This window comes from Muntiacus reevesi, chromosome 9 (assembly GCF_963930625.1).
Source record: "Muntiacus reevesi chromosome 9, mMunRee1.1, whole genome shotgun sequence".
NCBI classification, from domain to species: Eukaryota; Metazoa; Chordata; class Mammalia; order Artiodactyla; family Cervidae; genus Muntiacus; species Muntiacus reevesi.
In genome coordinates, this window is record NC_089257.1 from 35,324,452 (window position 1) to 35,344,390 (window position 19,939).

At 42.8% G+C, this 19,939-nt stretch overlaps 1 protein-coding gene across 1 annotated transcript in view; it reads right to left on the reverse strand.

The window, feature by feature from the left end:
* Positions 1-11,405: 11,405 nt before the first annotated feature.
* GVQW3 (GVQW motif containing 3) overlaps positions 11,406-19,939 on the reverse strand; it is a 28,649-nt gene continuing 20,115 nt past the window's right edge. The window contains exon 2 of the mRNA XM_065945383.1: positions 11,406-11,666. Within this exon, the coding sequence (XP_065801455.1) occupies positions 11,406-11,666 (261 nt within the window). The remainder of the gene's footprint in view (positions 11,667-19,939) is intronic.

Here is a 19,939-nt window from a genome sequence, read left to right on the forward strand (position 1 = left end):
CTTCCTACTCCTACCACCCTGTTTCAAGCCTCCATCATCTCTCTGAGTAATGCAGCCTGGAATAAGGCAGCAGCCTCTTAACTGGTTTCTCAGCCCCTGTGCCATTCTCTAGAATGACATTTCTGACAGAGAAAGCTGACCATGTCACTCTTACACCTAGATCTCCTCCAGAACATGTGTCCCTGCTCACCAGTGCAGCATCATCTTATGTCACTTTCCCTTCAAATTCTGGTTACTGGTCACCGGCCGTCCCTGAAAAGACACACTATATCTCCTCTCCAAGACTTTGCACATGCTACTTCCTCTGCCAGAATCAACGCCAACCCCACTCCCATGCTTGTCTGGAACACCTCTGTTCATCTTTCAGGATGAGGTTCAGGAAAGCATCCCCTCTTTCTCCATCTCCTATTCTCAACTCAGTTGATACTGAAGCACCTTGCACTTGCTTCTAACATTGATCTCCTTGGATTGTACTTTTTTTTTCCTCTCTATTTTCTTTTAGAGATTTTTTAAAATGTGGACCATTTTTTAAAGTCTTTATTGAGCTTGTTACAATATAGTTTCTTGTCTTATGCTTTGTTTTTTTTTTTTTTTTTTTTGGCTGTGAGGCTTGTGGGATCCTAGCTCCCCAACCAGGGTTTAAACCAGCGCCCCCTGCATTGGAGGGCAAAGTTTTAACCACTGGACCACCAGAGTCCCTTTTTCTTCTCCATCTTTACCACTAGATTGTTGGGGCTTCTTTGGTGGCACAGACAGTAAAGAATCTGCCTGCAGTGTGGGAGAACAGAGTTCAACCTATGGGTCAGGAAGATCCCCTGGAGAAGGGAATGACTACCCACTCCAGTATCCTTGCCTGGAGAATTCCATGGACAGAGGAGCCTGAAGAGCTATAGTTTTTGGGGTCGTGAAGAGTTGAACACGACTGAGCAAATTTCACTTTCACCACTAGATTGTAAGACTGTAAGTTGAGGCCACGGTCCCCCAACTTATTCATTGCTCTATCCACAGATAAGTAGGGTGTTGAAGTGTTATCACTGCACTGAAGTCTTATCAATGAAGTTGCCATGCGAGGGAAGAGGGTGCCTTCCCTCCCTCTTCATCCCCAGAATCCCAGCTGTAACAAAATAGCATTATGACTTACTTCCTTGGGAGCCTTCCAGCAAGTGGAGTATTTCAATAAACAAACAATAAAAGCGTAGAACAAATGGGAGAGAGAAATGTAGGCCCTCAAGAGGAGGACTGAAATCAGACTTGGCAAGAGGCTGTGAATGTTTTCTAAGGCTGATAGATTTATGATTGAAAATTTTGTGTTTCCACATGGACCTTGCCTGCCTCTATTATGCTAACAGCCAGGGCTAGACATAGAATGAAAGTGATTTGAAGGAGATGGGAGACCTAGATTCTTCTGACTTGGAAAGAACTTTGAGTTTGTACATTCCATCTTCAAACATAGGGGTCTTAAATGGTCTTAGGGGATACAGATGCCTTTATGCAAATGTGCTGTCTCTCTGTTCTCCCTCTCTTTCTCTCTCACAATACACAGATACACATACACACACACATACCCCCATATGTAAGGAGTGATTTAAAAAAACTTGATCATATTCTCATACTTCCCCAAGAAATTAGACAGAAAAGAGATCCATACACTTCTTTATGTTAATGTTTCTGGAGCTCAGGAGGATTTGGGCACTTCAGATTCTCTTATTTGTCTGAATCAAACCAAATCTCTCTATTCTAAATTTCAGGATTCCATTCCTTCCCATTCATGCCCTAAATTTCTTCTAAGAAACCCAAGAAACCTATGAATTCCACTAACATTTTAACTGGGCAGTCAGAGGATCAAAGTTTGTGTCTGATTTTCAATTATATTAGTCCTGAAGCTATAATAGGTAAAAAATTATTTTAAAGTCATAGTAGAAACTCTCCAGTTCTCTCAGTGTGCCTACAACTGGAGAGTTCAGAACTCTGAGCTTATGATTTTCATCCAATAAGCCTTCTACCATTGCCTAGATCCGTTGGTGTGCCATCTAGGCCCATTGAAGTCCCCAGGGGACTTCAGGGCAATAAAACCAGCAGTACCATGCTATTGTTCCTGCTGTTTGCCTGTGAAATATACTGTCTTTCTCTGTTCCACTGAATTTGTCTACTTTTGGGAGCTCTGGGGTATGTCAAACCAACTTGGAGTCCTGTTATTGCCTGCCATCTTCCATGAGGTTGGGGTTCTTTGCTGCCTAGTATCCCATTTTTCACTGGCAATGAGCTCATCGCTGAATTCAATCCCAGTGAGGTCATTTAACAAACCGAGGGTCCCATCTTTTTAAAAAATATTTATTTATCTGACTGTCCTGGGTCTGGTTGTGGCACTCGGAATCTTTAGTTGTGGCAGGTGGGATCTAGTTCCTTGACCAGGGATCGAACCTGAGCCCCCTCCATTGGGAGCATTAGTCACTGGGACCACCAGGGAAGTCTCCCAGAGCCCCATATTTGAGGGTTGGTTCCCCACAACCACTTGCAATATCAACTATTGCATCAGCCAATGTCCAGTCAGAAAAACAAATCCTTCTAGGTCTGTGCTGTCCTGTAGCCATTAACCACATGGTAGCCATTAACCACGTGGTAGCCTTTAACCACGTGTGGTTATTTACATTTAAATTATTAAAACTAAAAGTAAAAGTAATTAAACAGTCAGTTCCTAAGTTACACTAGTCACATTTCAAGAAGTCAGTAGCCATATATGCCTAGTGAATACTGTATAGGTCAGTGCAGTTAGGACATTTCTATCATCACAGAGCATCATATGGGACAGCACTGCTCTAGATCATTTCAAACAGAAAAGGATTGAGAACAAGAAATTGTTGGGGTAGCCTAAGGAAGAAACAGCTTATGAGAGTTAGAAGAGAAAAGGGGAAATGGGGAAGGTGCTGTCACCCTGGGAGAAGCCACCCTACAGTAGGAACTGATCTATCAGGGGTGCCGCTGGTGGAGGCACCACCGAAAAACGGAACAACACTGTGGCTTTTTCCCTTCACGGTGCCTTTCAGTCTCCTGCCAATACCTTTTCTTCTGGCAAGGGAGGCTTTAAAAAATTGTATTTTTCATATTTCTGTATTTGTTATTATACTGAAGAAAGCAAAGAGTGGGGGAATATGTCTTAAAGCAAACAGACAAATAACTGCAGAATAGGGGTTTTGTCAATAATTATAATATTCTAATATTATACTTATAATAATATATATAATTATAATAACAATTCTTATGGCAGAAAGCAAAGAGGAACTGAAGAACCTCTTAATGAAGGCGAAAGAGGCGAGTGAAAAAGCTGTCTTAAAATTCAACATTCAGAAAACTTAGATTATGGCATCCAGTCCCATCACTTCATGGCAAATAGATGGGGAAACAATGGAAACAGTGATGGATTTTTTTTTCTTGGGCTCCAAAATCACTGCAGATGGTGACGGCGACCATGAAATTAAAAGGTGCTTGCTCCTTGGAAGAAAAACTGACAAACCTAGATAGCATGTAAAAAGCAGACACATTACTTTACCAACAAAAGTCCATATAGTCAAAGCTATGGTTTTCCCAGTAGTTATGTGTGGATGTGAGAGCTCGACCATAAAGAAGGCTGAGTGCCGAAGAATTGATGCTTTCAAACCATGCTGTTGGAGAAGACTTTTGAGAGTCCCTTGGACTGTATGGAGATCAAACCAGTCAATCCTAAAGGAAATCAGTCCTGAATATTCATTGGAAGGGCTGATGCTGAAACTGAAGCTCTAATATTTTGGTCACCAAATGCAAAGAACCAGCTCATTAGAAAAGACTCTGATGCTGGGAAAGATTGAAGGCAGGAGGAGAAGGGGATGACAGAGGACAAGATGGTTGGATGGCATCACTGATTTTATGGATATGAGTTTGAGCATGCTCCTAGAGATGGTGAAGGACAGGGAAGTCTGGCGTGGTATAGTCCATGGGGTTGAAAAGAGTCAGACACGACTTAGCGACTGAACAACAAATAATATTCTTGGTAGATGCCAGAGCTCCCAGCCTGTAACTCACATCTATCCCCTTTTCTCCAGCAACTGCCCCCTGCCCTTTGTGTTCCAGCTACATGGAATTGCTTTCAATTCTGCCCTAAAACTTTGTCATTTTCTCCTCTTCATATACTGTTCTTTCTGCCTGGAACTTGTTCTCTGTGGCTCTTCACATACCTGGCTATTCTTGTTCATCAGATATCACTTCTTCAGAGCAACTTTCCATGACCTTGCTGATCTGTTTAAACTAGCCTCATCTCCCCCACCTCCTGCTTCAGCCACTAGATCATCCTGTTTATTTACAGTCCTTGTTTCAATTGAAAATTATCTTGTTTATTATCTGTTTCCCCTCCCTAGAATGTAAGCTCCAGGAAGGCAGGGGCTTGCTCTGCCTTTTTGGTACTGTGTTCTCAGCATTTAGAACAGTGGCTGGCATATAAAAGGCTCTCAATAAATATATATTGTCTAGATGAATTGCTTCCTTCCATTCTTCAGGTCTGGAATCTTTCCTGTCTCTCTAGCTGAGTGAGGTATTTCTGCTGTATGTTCTAAGAGGAATGCAGACCTCTCATTGTGACTCTTAAAATTACTGTAATTACTTATATCTTAACCCTTGCTGGACTTAAACTCAGTGAAAACAGAGACCACGTCTTTCTTGTTCATAGTTTCTAGACACATTCCCCAGTGCCTAGCACAGTGCCTGGGATATAACTGAAGGTGAGAGTTGACTTGAAGGATTTGGTAATCATATTATCCTATCAAAGAGTTTGGGAGAAGATTTAGTGATGAGTGTATTGAAACTAAGCAAAAGAAAATAACAGGACAATTATTAACTCTAGGAAAAAGTCCGAAGAATAATCTTAACAAAAATGGAAGTTCAATCACAAAGTCCTATGAGGCTTGACTATGAATAATATTTACATAGTCATAATCAGAGTCAACAGAACTGTATTAATTACATTAGACTTCACAAGTTGTTAACATTTTGACATTTTCCTACACTGGTTAGTAAACAGTAGCTACCCCAAGCTCCCTGCGTACCCCACTGCCACTGTTCCAGCTGCCCTCACTGCCTGCCCTGCACCCCCACCACCCCACCCGCCCCCCTATTTTAAGAACTCCTTGAACCTTCCCAGGGTTCACAACTGCAGAGACAACAGCTAGCACAGCCTGGGGCTTCAGACCCTGCTGGAAAGACAGGCATCTGTTTGGATCAGTCACTGACTGTGTAAGTAGGCAGTCTCTAGCCCCTCCTGGGCACTGCCTTTGGCATCCCCAGAAGGCTTAACTCAGCCTTGCTTGCTACACTTACATGGGCCCAGGAAGTTCTGCATAGGAACACCAGGCTGCCAGCCAGTGGTCAGCCTGCCCCTCCTCCCACACTTCAACCCCCTTTCATAATTGTTCTGCCTTCCCCCAGCAGGCTCAAACCTCACCCCGCTAGAGACAGTGGTCCTGGAGAGAATACTGGCATCTCAGAAGGCAAATATTTTTAATGGTACTCCTGGTCATAATATGTAACAAAAAATTGTGATATAATTATACTGGAAGATGGGGCAGGGAAGTGTTGTTAGAGAAATCTTCCATTGTTCAAAATCAATATACAATGCACTTAAAAATCAAGAAACAAAAGAAACAGCTGGAAGAGTTGAAATTGTCTAGTTATCTCCAAGGAGAAGGGCTTAGTATGAGGAGAGATGGGACAATAATCTACCACTTTTTATTAGAAGCTTTAGAGAAAATTTGACTTTTGAAGCATGTACACATTCCTTTTCTTTTCTTTTAGGAGACTATTCCAGGAATCCTGATGAGAGGTGATGGTCAATGGTGATGGCAAGGAGAGAGAAAAATGGATCCAAAGTTATAATTAGGATTTGAATTAGCATAACTTGGCAATTGCCTGGTGCATAGAGTGAGGGAGGAGGAGAGAGCAGAATCACAAAGATTTCGGCATGTAAATTGGGGTTAGAGTAGGACTGCTGTTTTTTTTTCCTTTTTTCTTTAACATGGAAATGCAGTACTTTTATTTATTTATTTTATTTGGCTGCACCAGGTCTTAGTTGTGGCATGCAGGATCTTTAGTTGTGGCATGTGGGGTCTATTTTCCTGACCAGAAACCAAACCTGGGCCCCCTGCAATGGAAACACTGAATCTAACCACTGGACCACCAGGGAAGTCACAAGGATGACTGTTTCTTGGCAAGCATTTGGATGCCAAGGATCCCTCCAATCACCACATTCAGCAAGAGTAGCTAACTCTAGTTAGGATTGGAACTAGTTCACAGAGAAGGGATATTTGAGCTGGGTCTGAGCTGGGTCTTGAAGATAGCACAGAAGTTCTCAGTTCCACAAAGGATGAGATCTGTGGTGAGTGGATATGTTAAGAGAAAAGATATTCCAGGCAAGGGTGATGGGGAGGAATAGGAGGTACAAAGGCACAAAAGTATTGGAACATTATTTTGGAGGGAAAATATTGAGTTGTTCTGTGCAGTTGCAGTGTGGGAGATATCCTGGGGAAGAAAATGGTGGAAAATAAAGCAGGAATGAGAGTTTGTGGCCAGAACCCAAGAGCCTGTAATGTAGTCCCAGTGGTCCTATCTCTTGAGTTGGTGGCAAAATAATAGATACAAGTCTTCTGAAAAACAACTTGGAGGGACTTCCCTGGTGGTCCAGTGGCTAGGACTCCGAGCTCCAAATGCAGGGGGCTCCAGTTTGATCTCTGGTCAGGGAACGAGATTCTACTTGTCGCAACTAAGTTTGCATGCTGTAACTAAAAGATCCCGCATACCTCAGGTAAAGATCCCATAGGTTGTAACTAAAGATCCCATAGGTTGTAACTAAAGATCCCACATGCCAGCAATGAAGATCAAAGATCCTGTGTGCCATAACTAACACTCAACATAGTCAAATAAATAAATGAAAATAAAAACATTTTAAAAACTTGGAAATATACATGAGACCTTGTTAAAATGAGTCTAACATCTGTTCTGGTTATCCTGTTCCTGGAGGATGTTCTTTTTTTTTTTTTTTTCCATTTATTTTTATTAGTTGGAGGCTAATTTCTTTACAATATTGTAGTGGCTTTTGCCGTACATTGACATGAATCAGCCATGGATTTACATGTGTTCCCCATCCCAATCCCCCCTCATGCCTGCCTCCCCACCCCATCCCTCTGGGTCTTCCCAGTGCACCAGCCCCGAGCACTTGTCTCATGCATCCAGTCTGGTCTGGCGATCTGTTTCACACTTGATAATATACATGTTTCGATGCGATGCTGTTCTCTCTGTACATCTGTGTCTCTTTTTCTGTCTTGCATATAGGGTTGTCGTTACCATTTTTCTAAATTCCATATATATGCATTAGTATACTGTATTGGTCTTTATCTTTCTGGCTTACTTCACTCTGTATAATGGGCTCCAGTTTTATCCATCTCATTAGAACTGATTCAAATGTATTCTTTCTAATGGCTGAGTAATATTCCATTGTGTATATGTACCACAGCTTTCTGATCCATTTGTCTGCTGATGGGCATCTAGGTTGCTTCCATGTCCTAGCTATTATAAATAGTGCTGCGATGATCATTGGGGTACACATGTCTCTTTCAGATCTGGTTTCCTCAGTGTGTATGCCCAGTAGTGGGATTGCTGGGTCATATGGCAGTTCTATTTTCAGTTTTTTAAGGAATCTCCACACTGTTCTCCATAGTGGCTGTACTAGTTTGCATTCCCACCTGGGGGTTTTTCTTAAGGAATACTTTTTTTAAAGGATGGAGTGAGCAATATATATGAAGATATTTATTGCATCATTATTGGAAACAGTGAAAAACTGGAAAACAGGCAACATTTCCATCAGAGAATACCTAAGTAAAAGATGATGCATTCATGCAGTGAATATTAAATATACAGGCTGGAGTTCTTGTCAGAATTAAGGTGGACTCATCCAGGAGGCTTTCTGGGCTCAGCGGAGGTGAAAAGGTTCAAAGCGGGCAGAAGAAGAATGGCAGAAGCAGAGTAGACCCTATGCCAGTCCCAGCAAGGGCAGAGGCAGGGGAGTCACCATTATGGGGCATTTGCCTTTTGGTATCTTATTTAATCCTCACAGCAGTAGCAATCCTATGAGGGTGGTACTAACTGCATCCCCACAATACAGACAAGGACCTGAGGTTCAAAGGATGGAGTGATCTGCCCAGGGCTATCCAGCTTCGAGGTAGATTCCAGCCCAGGTCTCAAGTCTATGCGATGGCAGGGCAGCCAGTGCTTTCCTCTGTACCATGATGCCAAGAGTCAATGACCACGATGTTATCTATGGGGCATCCTTTTTATATGATGCTGGCAATCTTTCTTCAGTCTTGAGCTAGCAAACAAAGTCAAGATTGTGTGGACACCAGAGATGAACAGTAAGTAGAAAAACAGAAAAAGTTGCATGATACAATGTTGAGCAATAAGAATATGTAATTTTATCAGTGATCCAAGCTGCCCCCCTAGGGACTTCCCGGCTGTCCAGTGGTTAAGAATTCACCTTCCAATGTAGGTAATATGGATTTGATCATTGGTTGGGGAACGAAGATTCCACATGTAGGGCAACTAAGCCCACAAACTTCAACTACTGAGCCCACACTCTCTGGAGACTACAGAGAAGCCTAGACTGCAATGAAGAGCCCTTGTGCCTCCACTAAGATTTGATGCAGGTAGATAAATAAATAAATATTAAAAAATAATAAAGTGCATGAGGTGAAGTTCTTTGTGTTTTATTTGATTTATTGGCGACTCTGGATCTTTGTTGCTGCACGCAGGCTTTCTCTAATTGTGGTGCTTGGGCTTCTCATTGTGGTGGCTTCTCTTGTGGAGCATGGGGGATCTAGAGCTCACAGGTTTCAGTAGCTATGGCACACAGACTTAGTTGCCCTGCGGCGTGTGGGATTGAACCAAGGATCGAACCTGTGTTCCCTGCATTGGCAGGCAAATTCTTAACCACTCAACCACCAGGGAAGTCTGAGCTGAAGGTCTTACATTAAAAAAAAAAAAAAAAAAAGCTGCCTCCCCCAAATTGTGCTCACAGTCAATAGCAGGAAGGGGCAAGAAGAAATGGAAACAGATGATGAGTGAATGAATGCTCTCTTTCCTCTTTCTCCTATTTTTGAGGTTTCTGTTTTTATCACTATTTTATTTGCACAATAAAAAATCAATTTACAATGAAAAATGGAAACAGGGAGAAAATATGAAATCCTGGGGTGTCCCGTGGCTATGCCTTGAGACCACCAGTAGCTCCTGGCCTTCCAAAGCCGTTTGGATGGCAGCACACTTAAAGAAGTTGGTTTCTTCTGGACAAAGGAGGAAAGGAGAGAAATGTACTGCACGACCCAAGCCAGGAGGCCTCAGGTCCTCGCTGTCATGCTTCATATGTTGGTGTCATGGCTGCATCGGTGAACCTCTCACCTGGACTAAGGAGGCATCTCTGTAACCAGGGCTTCTCAGACCAGGCCACTTTGTATCTGATGGTTGTTGCTGTTCCCCATTCAATTTTATTGTTGGTTATCCTGGCTTGGATTTGGGCTTGCTAGAGGAAGAGCCAGTATAGGATTCTCTCTGACTAAGGGATAGAGGCCAAGGTGACCTCAGCCAGCAAAAAGAATAGTGAAACAGAAATATCCATGCCTTGGTTTCAGGGCAAGGGTCCAGCAAGTCTTCTTTTGTTTGTGCATACACTCCTTTGTTGTTATTTATTCACTAAGATGCATCTGACTCTTTGCAACCCCATGGACTGCAGCCCACCAGGCTCCTCTGTCCAGTGGGATTTCCCAGGCAAGAATACTGAAGTGGGTTGCCATTGCTTTCTCCAGGGGATCTACCTGACCTAGGGATTGAACCTGTATCTCCTGCATTGGCAGGTGGATTCTTTACCACTAAGCCGCCTGGGAAGCCCTTACACTCCCTATCTCACTCAGTTTTACTCTGTCCTCTAGATCGCCATTCCTTTCAGGATTCCATGCACTGGTCATGCTATTCCTTCAGTCTAGAGTGCTCTTTATGATGTTTCCTGACAGAGTCAAAACCCACCCATTCTTTAATAGCACTTCCTTGATAAAGCTTTTCCCCATCTCCTCTTCGGAAATAAATCATTCCCTTCTCTGACTCCCGCAGCACTTGATTTGTATCTTTCCTATGGCAATTGTAATTTTCTGCAGTATGTTATAGTTATTTATGTCCACGTCTGTTTCTCCCACTAAATGGTAAGTTTCTCAAGGTGGCCAAAGAGCCTGTCTTATCCAACTCTGATTCCCCACACACCCTGGCCAATGCCTGGCATATGGTAGGTGCTCAGTCAAAGTGTGGAATGACATTAAATTAAAATAGCTGAGTTCTTCCTCTTTTTGTGTCGTGGACTCTCTGGGAAAGCTGTTGAGATTGTAGGCAGATGACCAATTGGTTATATATCTGTTTCTTTCCTGTGCATTTTGAAAGGGGCAGGAAGAGGAAGAGAGTTAAAGCTATCTGTGGATCCATATTGCAGAGATTTCAGCCAGGGGTCCTTAGAGAGGGTAGTAATATGAATAATAACTAACATGTGCATAGACTCTGACACTTTCACACCCATTAACTCTGCTGGGTCTCACAAGGACTGTAGGATGTAGGCTGGGTAGGCAGTATCTGGCTTGTCCCAACGTACAGCTGAGGAACCAAAGGCTCAGAAAAATGATTTGCTCAAGATTACGTCAACTCAAAGGAGAGCTGAGACTCCAGGCCAGACCTGTTGATTTCAAATCACACACTCGTGGGGTTTTAGAGGTGACAAGAACACAGAAGTAAGAGATTACTTTTGTTAAATGTTTGTGGAATGAAAGAAGAATACCCACAGTTTAACCCTTGAGAAGGTTTACCTGCATCAGACTCCAGTTGTTATCCTCATGCATGTTTATTTTCTCACCTAGGGGTTCAGCTACTCAAAGACAGAATCTATGCCTGCTCCTTTATTTCTCTTCCCACAGCTCATGCCTTTGGCAGCCCCCACACTTTTGCTGGGTCTTGGTTTCCATGTCTGTAAAATGAGGAGGCTGAGCTAGAAGTTTAAATCGGGTCACATTCCCACCAGCGCCCAGCATAGAGCCTGGCCCACGATCTCCATCACTCTCCTTGTGGACGACTCTCAGCTCCAACGCTAGAGGCCTCCAGGACTCCAGCTGACATGATGGAGTGTGTACCCCGCACGTTGCAGCCTCTTCCCAGGCTGGCCGTGGAAACTGAGCCTCCTCCAGACGGCAGGGCTGCCCCGCTCACACGGATCAAGTTGGGAGCCTCATTAGTCATGTCAGATGACATAGTTAACACTTGGGGCCAGCACAACCAGTTCATCAAAAGCTCCTATGTGCCTGGCTCCATCACTGCGGCTGAGGAACTACTGTATGTGGAGCAGACAGCACATCAGAGGAGCAGTGCCAGAGTGCTTCCAAATTGGTTTTGATTAATTGCATGGACATGTCTTTAATTGGTGCCAGGGTAGCGGCCAGAGAACTTATGGGAAAGCAGGATGTTATGCTTTCATTCCCTGAAGTCCCATAAAGCAATGAAAGATGAGGAACAGAATCACTGCTCGTTGAAAATTTATCGACCGTGCAGACCCAGAAAACACAAATAACTATCTGAATCGAAACCTAACCTCATTTTCCCAACTCATTGGAAGCCATGCATGTTCCCCTCTGTGCCCCTGCCTGCCTGCTGAGATGTACAACCGAGTGAAAGGTGTGATTTCTGAGAAATGAGTGCTTTAGTGTGGAGACAGCACACTCGGCTTTCCCAGATGGGCGCAGAGGTATCTGGGACGGCCTCTCCCCTCAGAAACATCTCCTCCTCTGGCACATCAACATCCTTTGAACTGATATCAGATGCTGATCCACTTTGGGTGAAGCATTCATTCACACATCCATTCTTTCTTTTCCCTCCTTGGAGATTTGTATTGAGTGTGTCTTAAATACATAGCACAATTCTGGGGAATACATAGCACTGGGGAATACAGAATGGAGTCAAGTACAGATCCTTCCCTAAGGGAAACAGTTAACTAGGGGAAAACAGAGGACAGGTCCACAGATGAACTAGTGCATAATGGTTGCATCACAGAAAATGAAGCATTGGGATTTGCTATCAAGAAGACTGGGGTTCAAATCTTAGCTCTGATTCTTATTTCTCAGTCATCAGAGAAGTCACCCTGATTCTCTGAGTTTTAACTACAGAATGGGATAAAAACAGTGTACTGGGTAATCATGAAGCTTATAAGAGGTTGCAGAGTTGAAAGAACAGGGTACAAGGCCTGGCATTGATCAAAAAAGGGTTGCCAATTCTGAATAAGCATCACCAGGGAGGTTCTAAGAAAGTGCTATGTGAGAGTTCATGTATTCAGGAAACAAATGTTTACCAATCACATACTCTGTGCCAGGCTCTAGGGATTTAATAAAAGAAGTTCTGCCAGCAATGCTATATAGTATGGCACATGCGTGTGCATGCTAAGTCCTTTCAGTCATGTCCAACTCCGTGTGAACCTACTGACTGTAGCCTACCAGGCTCCTCTGTCCACGGGATTCACCAGCCAAGAATACTGGAGTGGGTTGCCATGCCCGCCTCCAGGGGATCTTCCCGACCCAGGGATCGAAACCCAGTCTCCTGTGTCTTCTGCATCGCATGTGGAATCTTGAACCTGAGCCACCAGAGAAGCCTGCTATGTATGGTAAGAATGGCAAATCGTTACAGGGGTGCTGACAGAAGCCTGCTCTGAGTCAGTGGGGAGGAAAGGAGACAATGGTCACTCTTACCTAGGGTAAAGAAATAGGATAGATACGCCTAAAAAGGCAATGTTTGGGCCAAGTCCTGAAAAATGAGAAGATTTTCATTTGTAGCTAGAATACAAAAGGGTATTCCACACACAATAACACAATGTTCTTTTTGTTTCTAGAACAAGCAACGATTATCCCCTGGGATTTTGGAATCAGCTTCTCTCTTTTAATGGAAAGTTCTTTCTTTAGATTTTCCCAAAATGACTGCTTAACATTTATAACCTGGTATTTTCTCATTTATTCCTTTGTTTCTTGTATTTCTCCTTCACTAGAATGACTGATCCAAGAGAACACGAGATCTTGGCTTTTCTCTTCACTCTATCACAGCATCTAGAACACTGCCTGACACAGTGTAGGTGTCTGATACAGGTTTGTTGCCTGAATAAATAAATAAACTTCAGGAGGCTCAGGAAGGCACACTGCCATCAAGGAAATATAAACACACTGCCTGGTGCACTGTTGGCATTTAATTTTTTTTCTCATGGAATTGAATGAGAAATACCTAAAGCACATACGTGCTCAGTCGTGTCTGACTCTTTGTGACCCCATGGACTGTAGCCTGCCAGGGTCCTCTGTCCATGGAATTTCCCACGCAAGAATATTGGACCAGTGGCTGATCCATGTTGATGTATGGCAAAAACCACCACAATATTGTAAAGTAATTAGCTTCCAATTAAAAAAATAAATTAAAAATTAAAAAAAAGGATACCGGAGTGGGTTGCCATTTCCTTCTCCAGGAGATCTTCCCGACCCAGGAATCAAACCCACTATCTCTTGCATCTCCTAAATTGGCAGGCAGATTCTTTATTGCTGAGCCACCTGGGAAGTCTCACCTAAAGCACAGGCTGGAGGAATTAAGATAGGAAGTAACAGAAGAGGTGGTCTCTGAGCTGCTCCCTGAAGGCCAAGAAGGGTGACAACATGATGGAGATGTTAGAAGGGCTTCAGGAGGATTAAGTAAGATAGCTTTTAAATCTCTTCCAACCTTGAGCTTCTAAGACTGTCTCCCAAACAAATCATCTCTTGCCACCCTTTGGGGTCTCCTCATCACACCCCTCCTTTCTACCCCACCCTGTCTGGAGTCTGTAAGGACATCTGACACACGGTTTCCTGCCAATGTAAATCATGAACTGATGTGTGATGCTTGTTCTCAGTTTTTACCATCCCCCACGTGGAGATGGCCCCATAACTCAGGGTGGAGGCCCCAGGCAAGGATAGCCTTTCCACAGGGTGGCAAATAAGGTGGAACTGTTTACCCACCAGCACCTTCCTGGCCCTGCTCCCAGATAATTTTATGTCCTCTGGTCCTGAATCTGCTTCTTCATTGGATGCACCTCAGTTCACTTGCTGGAGCACTGATGTGTGACTATTTAACTGCCTCTGCTTCCTGTCCCAGCGATGCTGGGCTTTAGGGAGCATGGGAGAGAGACAAGAAAGAGAGCTTTGTATGAGGCAAGCTTTGACAGTCATAATAAAGGCCCCAAACTAACTTATACACACACAGTGCCCAACAATTTACAAAGCCCTAGAGAACTCCAGTTCATCCCTCAAGACCCTGCACCTCTTTTCACTCACCTTCAACTCTCCCAGGCAGAGCTAATCCTTCCCTCCACACTTTGTAGAGCATCCATTTGATCCCTTATTACCTTGTAATGAATTTGTGTACGTGTCTCATTTCCTTCATTAAACCATCAACTTCTTGATGACAGATTTCTTCTCTCCTAGTTAAACACATTTCTTTCTTAAAAAGTACTTTTCATCATACATATTTTTCTAATTATAAAAGTAACATTTATAGTTATAACGATCAAAATTGTATATATAAATGTATAATGAAGAAAATTTTAAATCACCTATAATTTCATCACCCAGATAAAACCACTGGTAACATGTTTAATGTATCTTGAGCCTTTTTGTAGCATATAGAAAGTAAAAATGGACTGTATAATACATGCGGTTTCACAGTCTGGCTTTAGCATCTTTCCATTGTGAACATAAACACATCATTGACTTTCTTCAAAAACATCATTTTAAATGGCTGCACTATTTTCATTTAATGAGTTGATCACAATTTACCTGACAGTTTCCTCATTGAGAGACATTTAGGCTAGTTACTTCTTTTTACTGCTTTTCCAAATAAAATGAGTATCTGTACCAATAAGTCTTTATCTACATCTTTGACTATTTCCCTCAGGAAGATTCCTAGAAATGGAATGTCTAGGTCAACTAGTTTAAACTCCTTACACTGGTTCTTGGTGCTCACTGCCAAATTGTTCTAGGAATTAATTTATACTTCCAGCAGTGCATAAGTGTGCCCATCTTACAGTGTCCTCACCTACAATTAGTATTACCCCATTGGAATCTTTACCAACCACAATGATCTTCTTACAATTTCCCTTAGGATGGGTAATTTTTCTTAAACACAGCAAAAATTATTCAACCATACAGAGTTGTCTTCTTCTGAGATATTAACCTAAGGAGGGTATGTTTGTTTGAACAGATCTTTTACTGCTGTAAATATTTCTATACTTTTGATTTGAAAATTGCCCAAAGAGCAGAAAGTTCACTCTTTTGCACCTCAATTGCAATATAATTCTGTCTTTGGGGAATGATTTTTTATTTTCAGCAGCCTCAAAAGCCATTTGGAACTCATGGCAAATGAGATGAGGAGCTGCAGCTGGGTTTGAGTCAGAAATGAGGTGTAATTTTACAGTAATAAGATTGAGGTCTTTTTGTGACTTGTAAAGAGGAGTCCCACAGGAGTTCTTGGGCAGAAGTGGCATCATCATAACAAGGGCCAGGCCTCCCTACAGGACCATTCAAAGTGACTACAGGCAGGAGGAGGCATGAGTCTAGCTTGTACATGATCTGTCTACCCAGGACTTCATCATTATAGCCCCAGGTACAGGCATCAATTCATTTCAGAGCTGGTCCTGTTCCACTTTCTCTCTTCATCGAGCCCACTTGGCCCTGATGGGACTCCAAGGCCAAGATCTTAAAGGGCCAGTTTAGGGGGAGGGTGTCTCCAGCATTGCTGCATTGGCAGGTGGGTTCTTTTACCGCTAGTGACCCCTGGGAAGCCCCTGGAAAACAACAAAGGCTGCGGAAGCGGCAAGCATTCAAGAATGGGATTAAAAAAAAAAAAAAAAGAATGGGATTCAAACCTATAGCATGCAGAACACAATGGATTAGCAGCCTGTCACTTTAACCACTCGGCCACCCGGCCCAGGTGGCTCTAGTGGTAAAGAACCCGCCTATCAATGCAGGAGACGTGAGAGACACTAGTTCTAACCCTGGGTCAGAAAGATCACCTCCAGGCGGGCATGGCAACCCACTCCAGTATTCTCACCTGGAGAATTCCATGGACAGAGGAGCCTGGCAGGCTACAGTCCATGGGGTCACAAAGAGTCAGACATGACGAGAGACTGAGTAGGCACCCAGATGATTTGACTTCATAGGATTGTTAGAAATGGGAGCAACATAGAACCACACCAACATAGACGTACACAGATGCACAGTCACACAAAACAGCTAGCATGTATTGAGCACTTACTCTGTGCCCAGTACTGTGCTTTATATGCATGTGGCCGACACCGCTGTTTGACTCCCTAGAAGCTGTTTCTCTCTTGCTACTTCTTTAGGGGTGATTGTGTAGCCCAGTTCCTGCAAGTGAGAGTTAGGTAAAACTCTCCTGGGAGTTATTGGGAGAGCTTTTGCTTTCCTAAGGAAACAGGACTGCTAAATCCGAGCTGTTTTCCCACCCCCACCCTTTTCTGCCTTGATCTTGGAGCTAAAGGTTGGGCATCGCAATCATCTTGTAATCTAGATGGAAAGACCAAAGGAGCACCTCTGTTATGTAAGAAGGTGACTACCTATTTGGTTAAGTCACTGCTAGTTATTGCTTGCAGCTAATAATATTCTAATACACATGCATTAAAGATATCCACACATAATAAGATGCCCTATAAAGTGTTTCCACTGATACACTTATTCAAACACAATTCCTCCTTTCAGAGAACTAATGATATGAATGATGATCATCTCATATTTATGTAGCACTCGGCAATTTTCAAAAGATTTTCACATCCATTTTGTCATTTGTTCCTTACAACTCTGTAAGGAAGGCAACTTTTTATCTGAAAAATCCTTTTCAATTGCAAACGGATATTTAATAAGTATTTTAGAATGCTCATATGTTACACATAGGCTTGTCTTCTTTTTTTCCTTTTTTCCTTCTTTCTTTCCTTCCATGCCAACCCTGGGCCTGTTTATCTCAGCCTCACCCCTCAGCCTTCTTCTGCTCTGTTGTGTTCTGTAATGCAGGGACATTGATCCCTTCAGGCTTGGAATCCAGGCTCCAGTGCATCTGACTTTGGCCTAGGGAAAGTATCATACTAGCAGGAGATTGGAGCTAGGTGGGGGTGGGAAGGAAGAGGCTGGGATGTTTTTTGCCTCCTGCCCCCCACCACCATCTGCCTCAGTGGCATTTCTGGCTGCACATTTTCAATGACTCCTGCTCCCAGTGCTAGGGTTCAAGCTTCTGACCATGTGGCCCATCTCCTGGCTCCCCATACTCTGTGAGACTGCCTCCTCCCTCTGCCCCTTTGATTTATGGATAGCAGTGGTTTCCCTAAGCTCTGGGCTGCCTCTCCATCCCCTATCTTATCACCTGTGTAACCAGTCCACTTCATTAGGTCCCTCCACTGTAAATATTTGACTTGTCCTCTTTTTCCTCAGTTACACTCATTGATCCATATCACCTTTTTAGGGCACCCACTCAGGGCCAGGTTCTGTGCACGACTCACAGGGCAAGAGGTGTGCTAGTCTAAGGAGCAAAGCGAAAAGCTTCAGAGTGTGATGGTCTCTGCTGAGACATCCCTAAACTCAGCGAAATTTACAGGCAAGTCTTGCCATTGCCTGGGCTTCTTCGTTTTTCCAGAGGCAAGCCAGAGACAATGTGCAGGACCCTCGGTATGTCCCCTTCACTACTCACTGCACGAGTGAGTTTGGGGGTGCTTCTGGATGGCAGCAGAAATGCCTGCTGGCTTTTACCTCCTCCCAGGCAAATGCTCCTACCAAGGGCTCTCAGGCTTAGGACAGCCCGGCTTCCATGACCTGCATTGTACTCCCTTCCCTTCTCTTCTTAACAGCCTTACCTAAAGAAGCAGGAAGAATCTTTTACAGAGTATTTGCTTCAGCAAAATGCCAGAGATGAATTATCCATAAAAGTCAATAATGGAGAGAAGCCAGTGGTACCAAGTCACCTTGAAGATGCTTAGATATCTTGCATGGGATTTTGCAAACAGACTGGACAAAAATCCCATTTAAAGTTTTATGGCTTTGGCAATGTAGACAACCATTCTGAGTTTCAGTTTTCTCACTCACAAAATGGAGACAATAAATGTCTTCTTCATAGGATGATTGTTTCTGATCTGAGAAACTTTGAAACATGACCAATTATCCTAACATAGATGGGTTCTCCCCCCAGCTATAGACACGTGGAGATGTTGTATGAACTATAACAGACAAGTTAAATTTTTATTGCCAATTTTGAAAAAAATATAAAGAGAAATCTCTAGATATAAGAAATGAAAAAGAAATGGAAAACTCAAAGCCAGAACAGGGCACAGGTGATATGCCGGAGCTGCCACAGAGATTTCACACTTAGTTATAGATCCTGAGAGCTGCAGGCCAGGGCTACACTGTACACTAAGGAGTAGAGATGGAGCTTCAGTCCTGGACAAGTAAGAAAGTTGGAACAGAGCTCACTGCAAAAAGCCCTGACATTGGAAGCTCTGTCCCCTTCCATGAAAAGGAGACTAGCAAAACTCTATCCCAAGGTCAGAGAAGTTCAAGGAAGCTATATGTCTGATGAGGCCTTGGGTAGGGAAAAAAATGGCACTCATGAGAAACAGAAACTCTAATCACTGCCAAATGCTTATGGGGGGCTTAAATTTACTCTACCTGTATGTGAAAACAGCTACTGAGATAAGTTAACATAAAATTCTTGGATTAGGGCTGAAGTAAGACCTATTAAAATTCTTAGGTTTAGGCTGAAGCGAGGTGCTTAACAATTCAGGGCTTGCAGATCCACTAGAAAAAGCAATCCTTGATGAGGATACTCACAAAAAGCATCAACCCCATGAGGAAAGAAATGAGCAGAATGGAGAGTCAATCGACATAACAAACTAGAAAGAAAAAGGGTAAAAACAGAACCATCTGAAACAGATTATGAATTAGGATGATTAAAATAGATATAAGAGAAGCAATAGAAGCCATAATAAAATAACAGAATAGTATAAGAGGAAAAGAGTGGGGAGATTTGAAAAACAACCATGTAGAACTTCCTGAAATGAAAGACACCGCCACTGAAATTAAAAACTCAGAGGATATTAAACTACCTATAGATCTAGCTGAAAAGGGACTTAGAAGAGAAATTTGAGGAAATTACCCAAAACAGAATAAAAAGAGAGAAAAGAGATAAAAAAAACCTGAACAAGAATTTAAGAGATATGAGCGATAAAAAGAGAAAGTCAAGCAGATGTCTAATAGGAATTCCAGAAAGATTTAATAGAGGGAATGATGGAAAATCATTATTAAAAATATTACGGCTATATAAGTCAGGGTTCTCCAGGGAAACAGAACCAACAATTTCATAACTAGTCATACCCTGATGAAACTGCAAAACCACAAGGCAAAGAGAAAACTATAACAGCCCTCAATGAAAAGGGCCAGATTACCAAAAGGGATGTTAACTATGACAGCGGCCTTTTCATCAGCAACAATGGAAACCAGAATACAAGAGGATAATATCTTAAAAACGTGGAAAGAGAATAAACCTCAAACTACAATTCTGTACAAGTTAAATTCATAAGTGACACCAAATTTTCAGCCATTTGCAGACAAGTGAAGATGATGAGTTTACCTTACACAAACTTTGCTGAAAGAAAATGAGTGGATACACTTCAGTAAGAAGAAAATAATTCAATACAGAAAAATAAGTTAGATGTAAGGAGGGGGATGCAAGAAAGGTGCTAGAGCCAGTTCACAGCAGCCCAAAGAGCTGACTCTTAAAATTTCAGGAATTT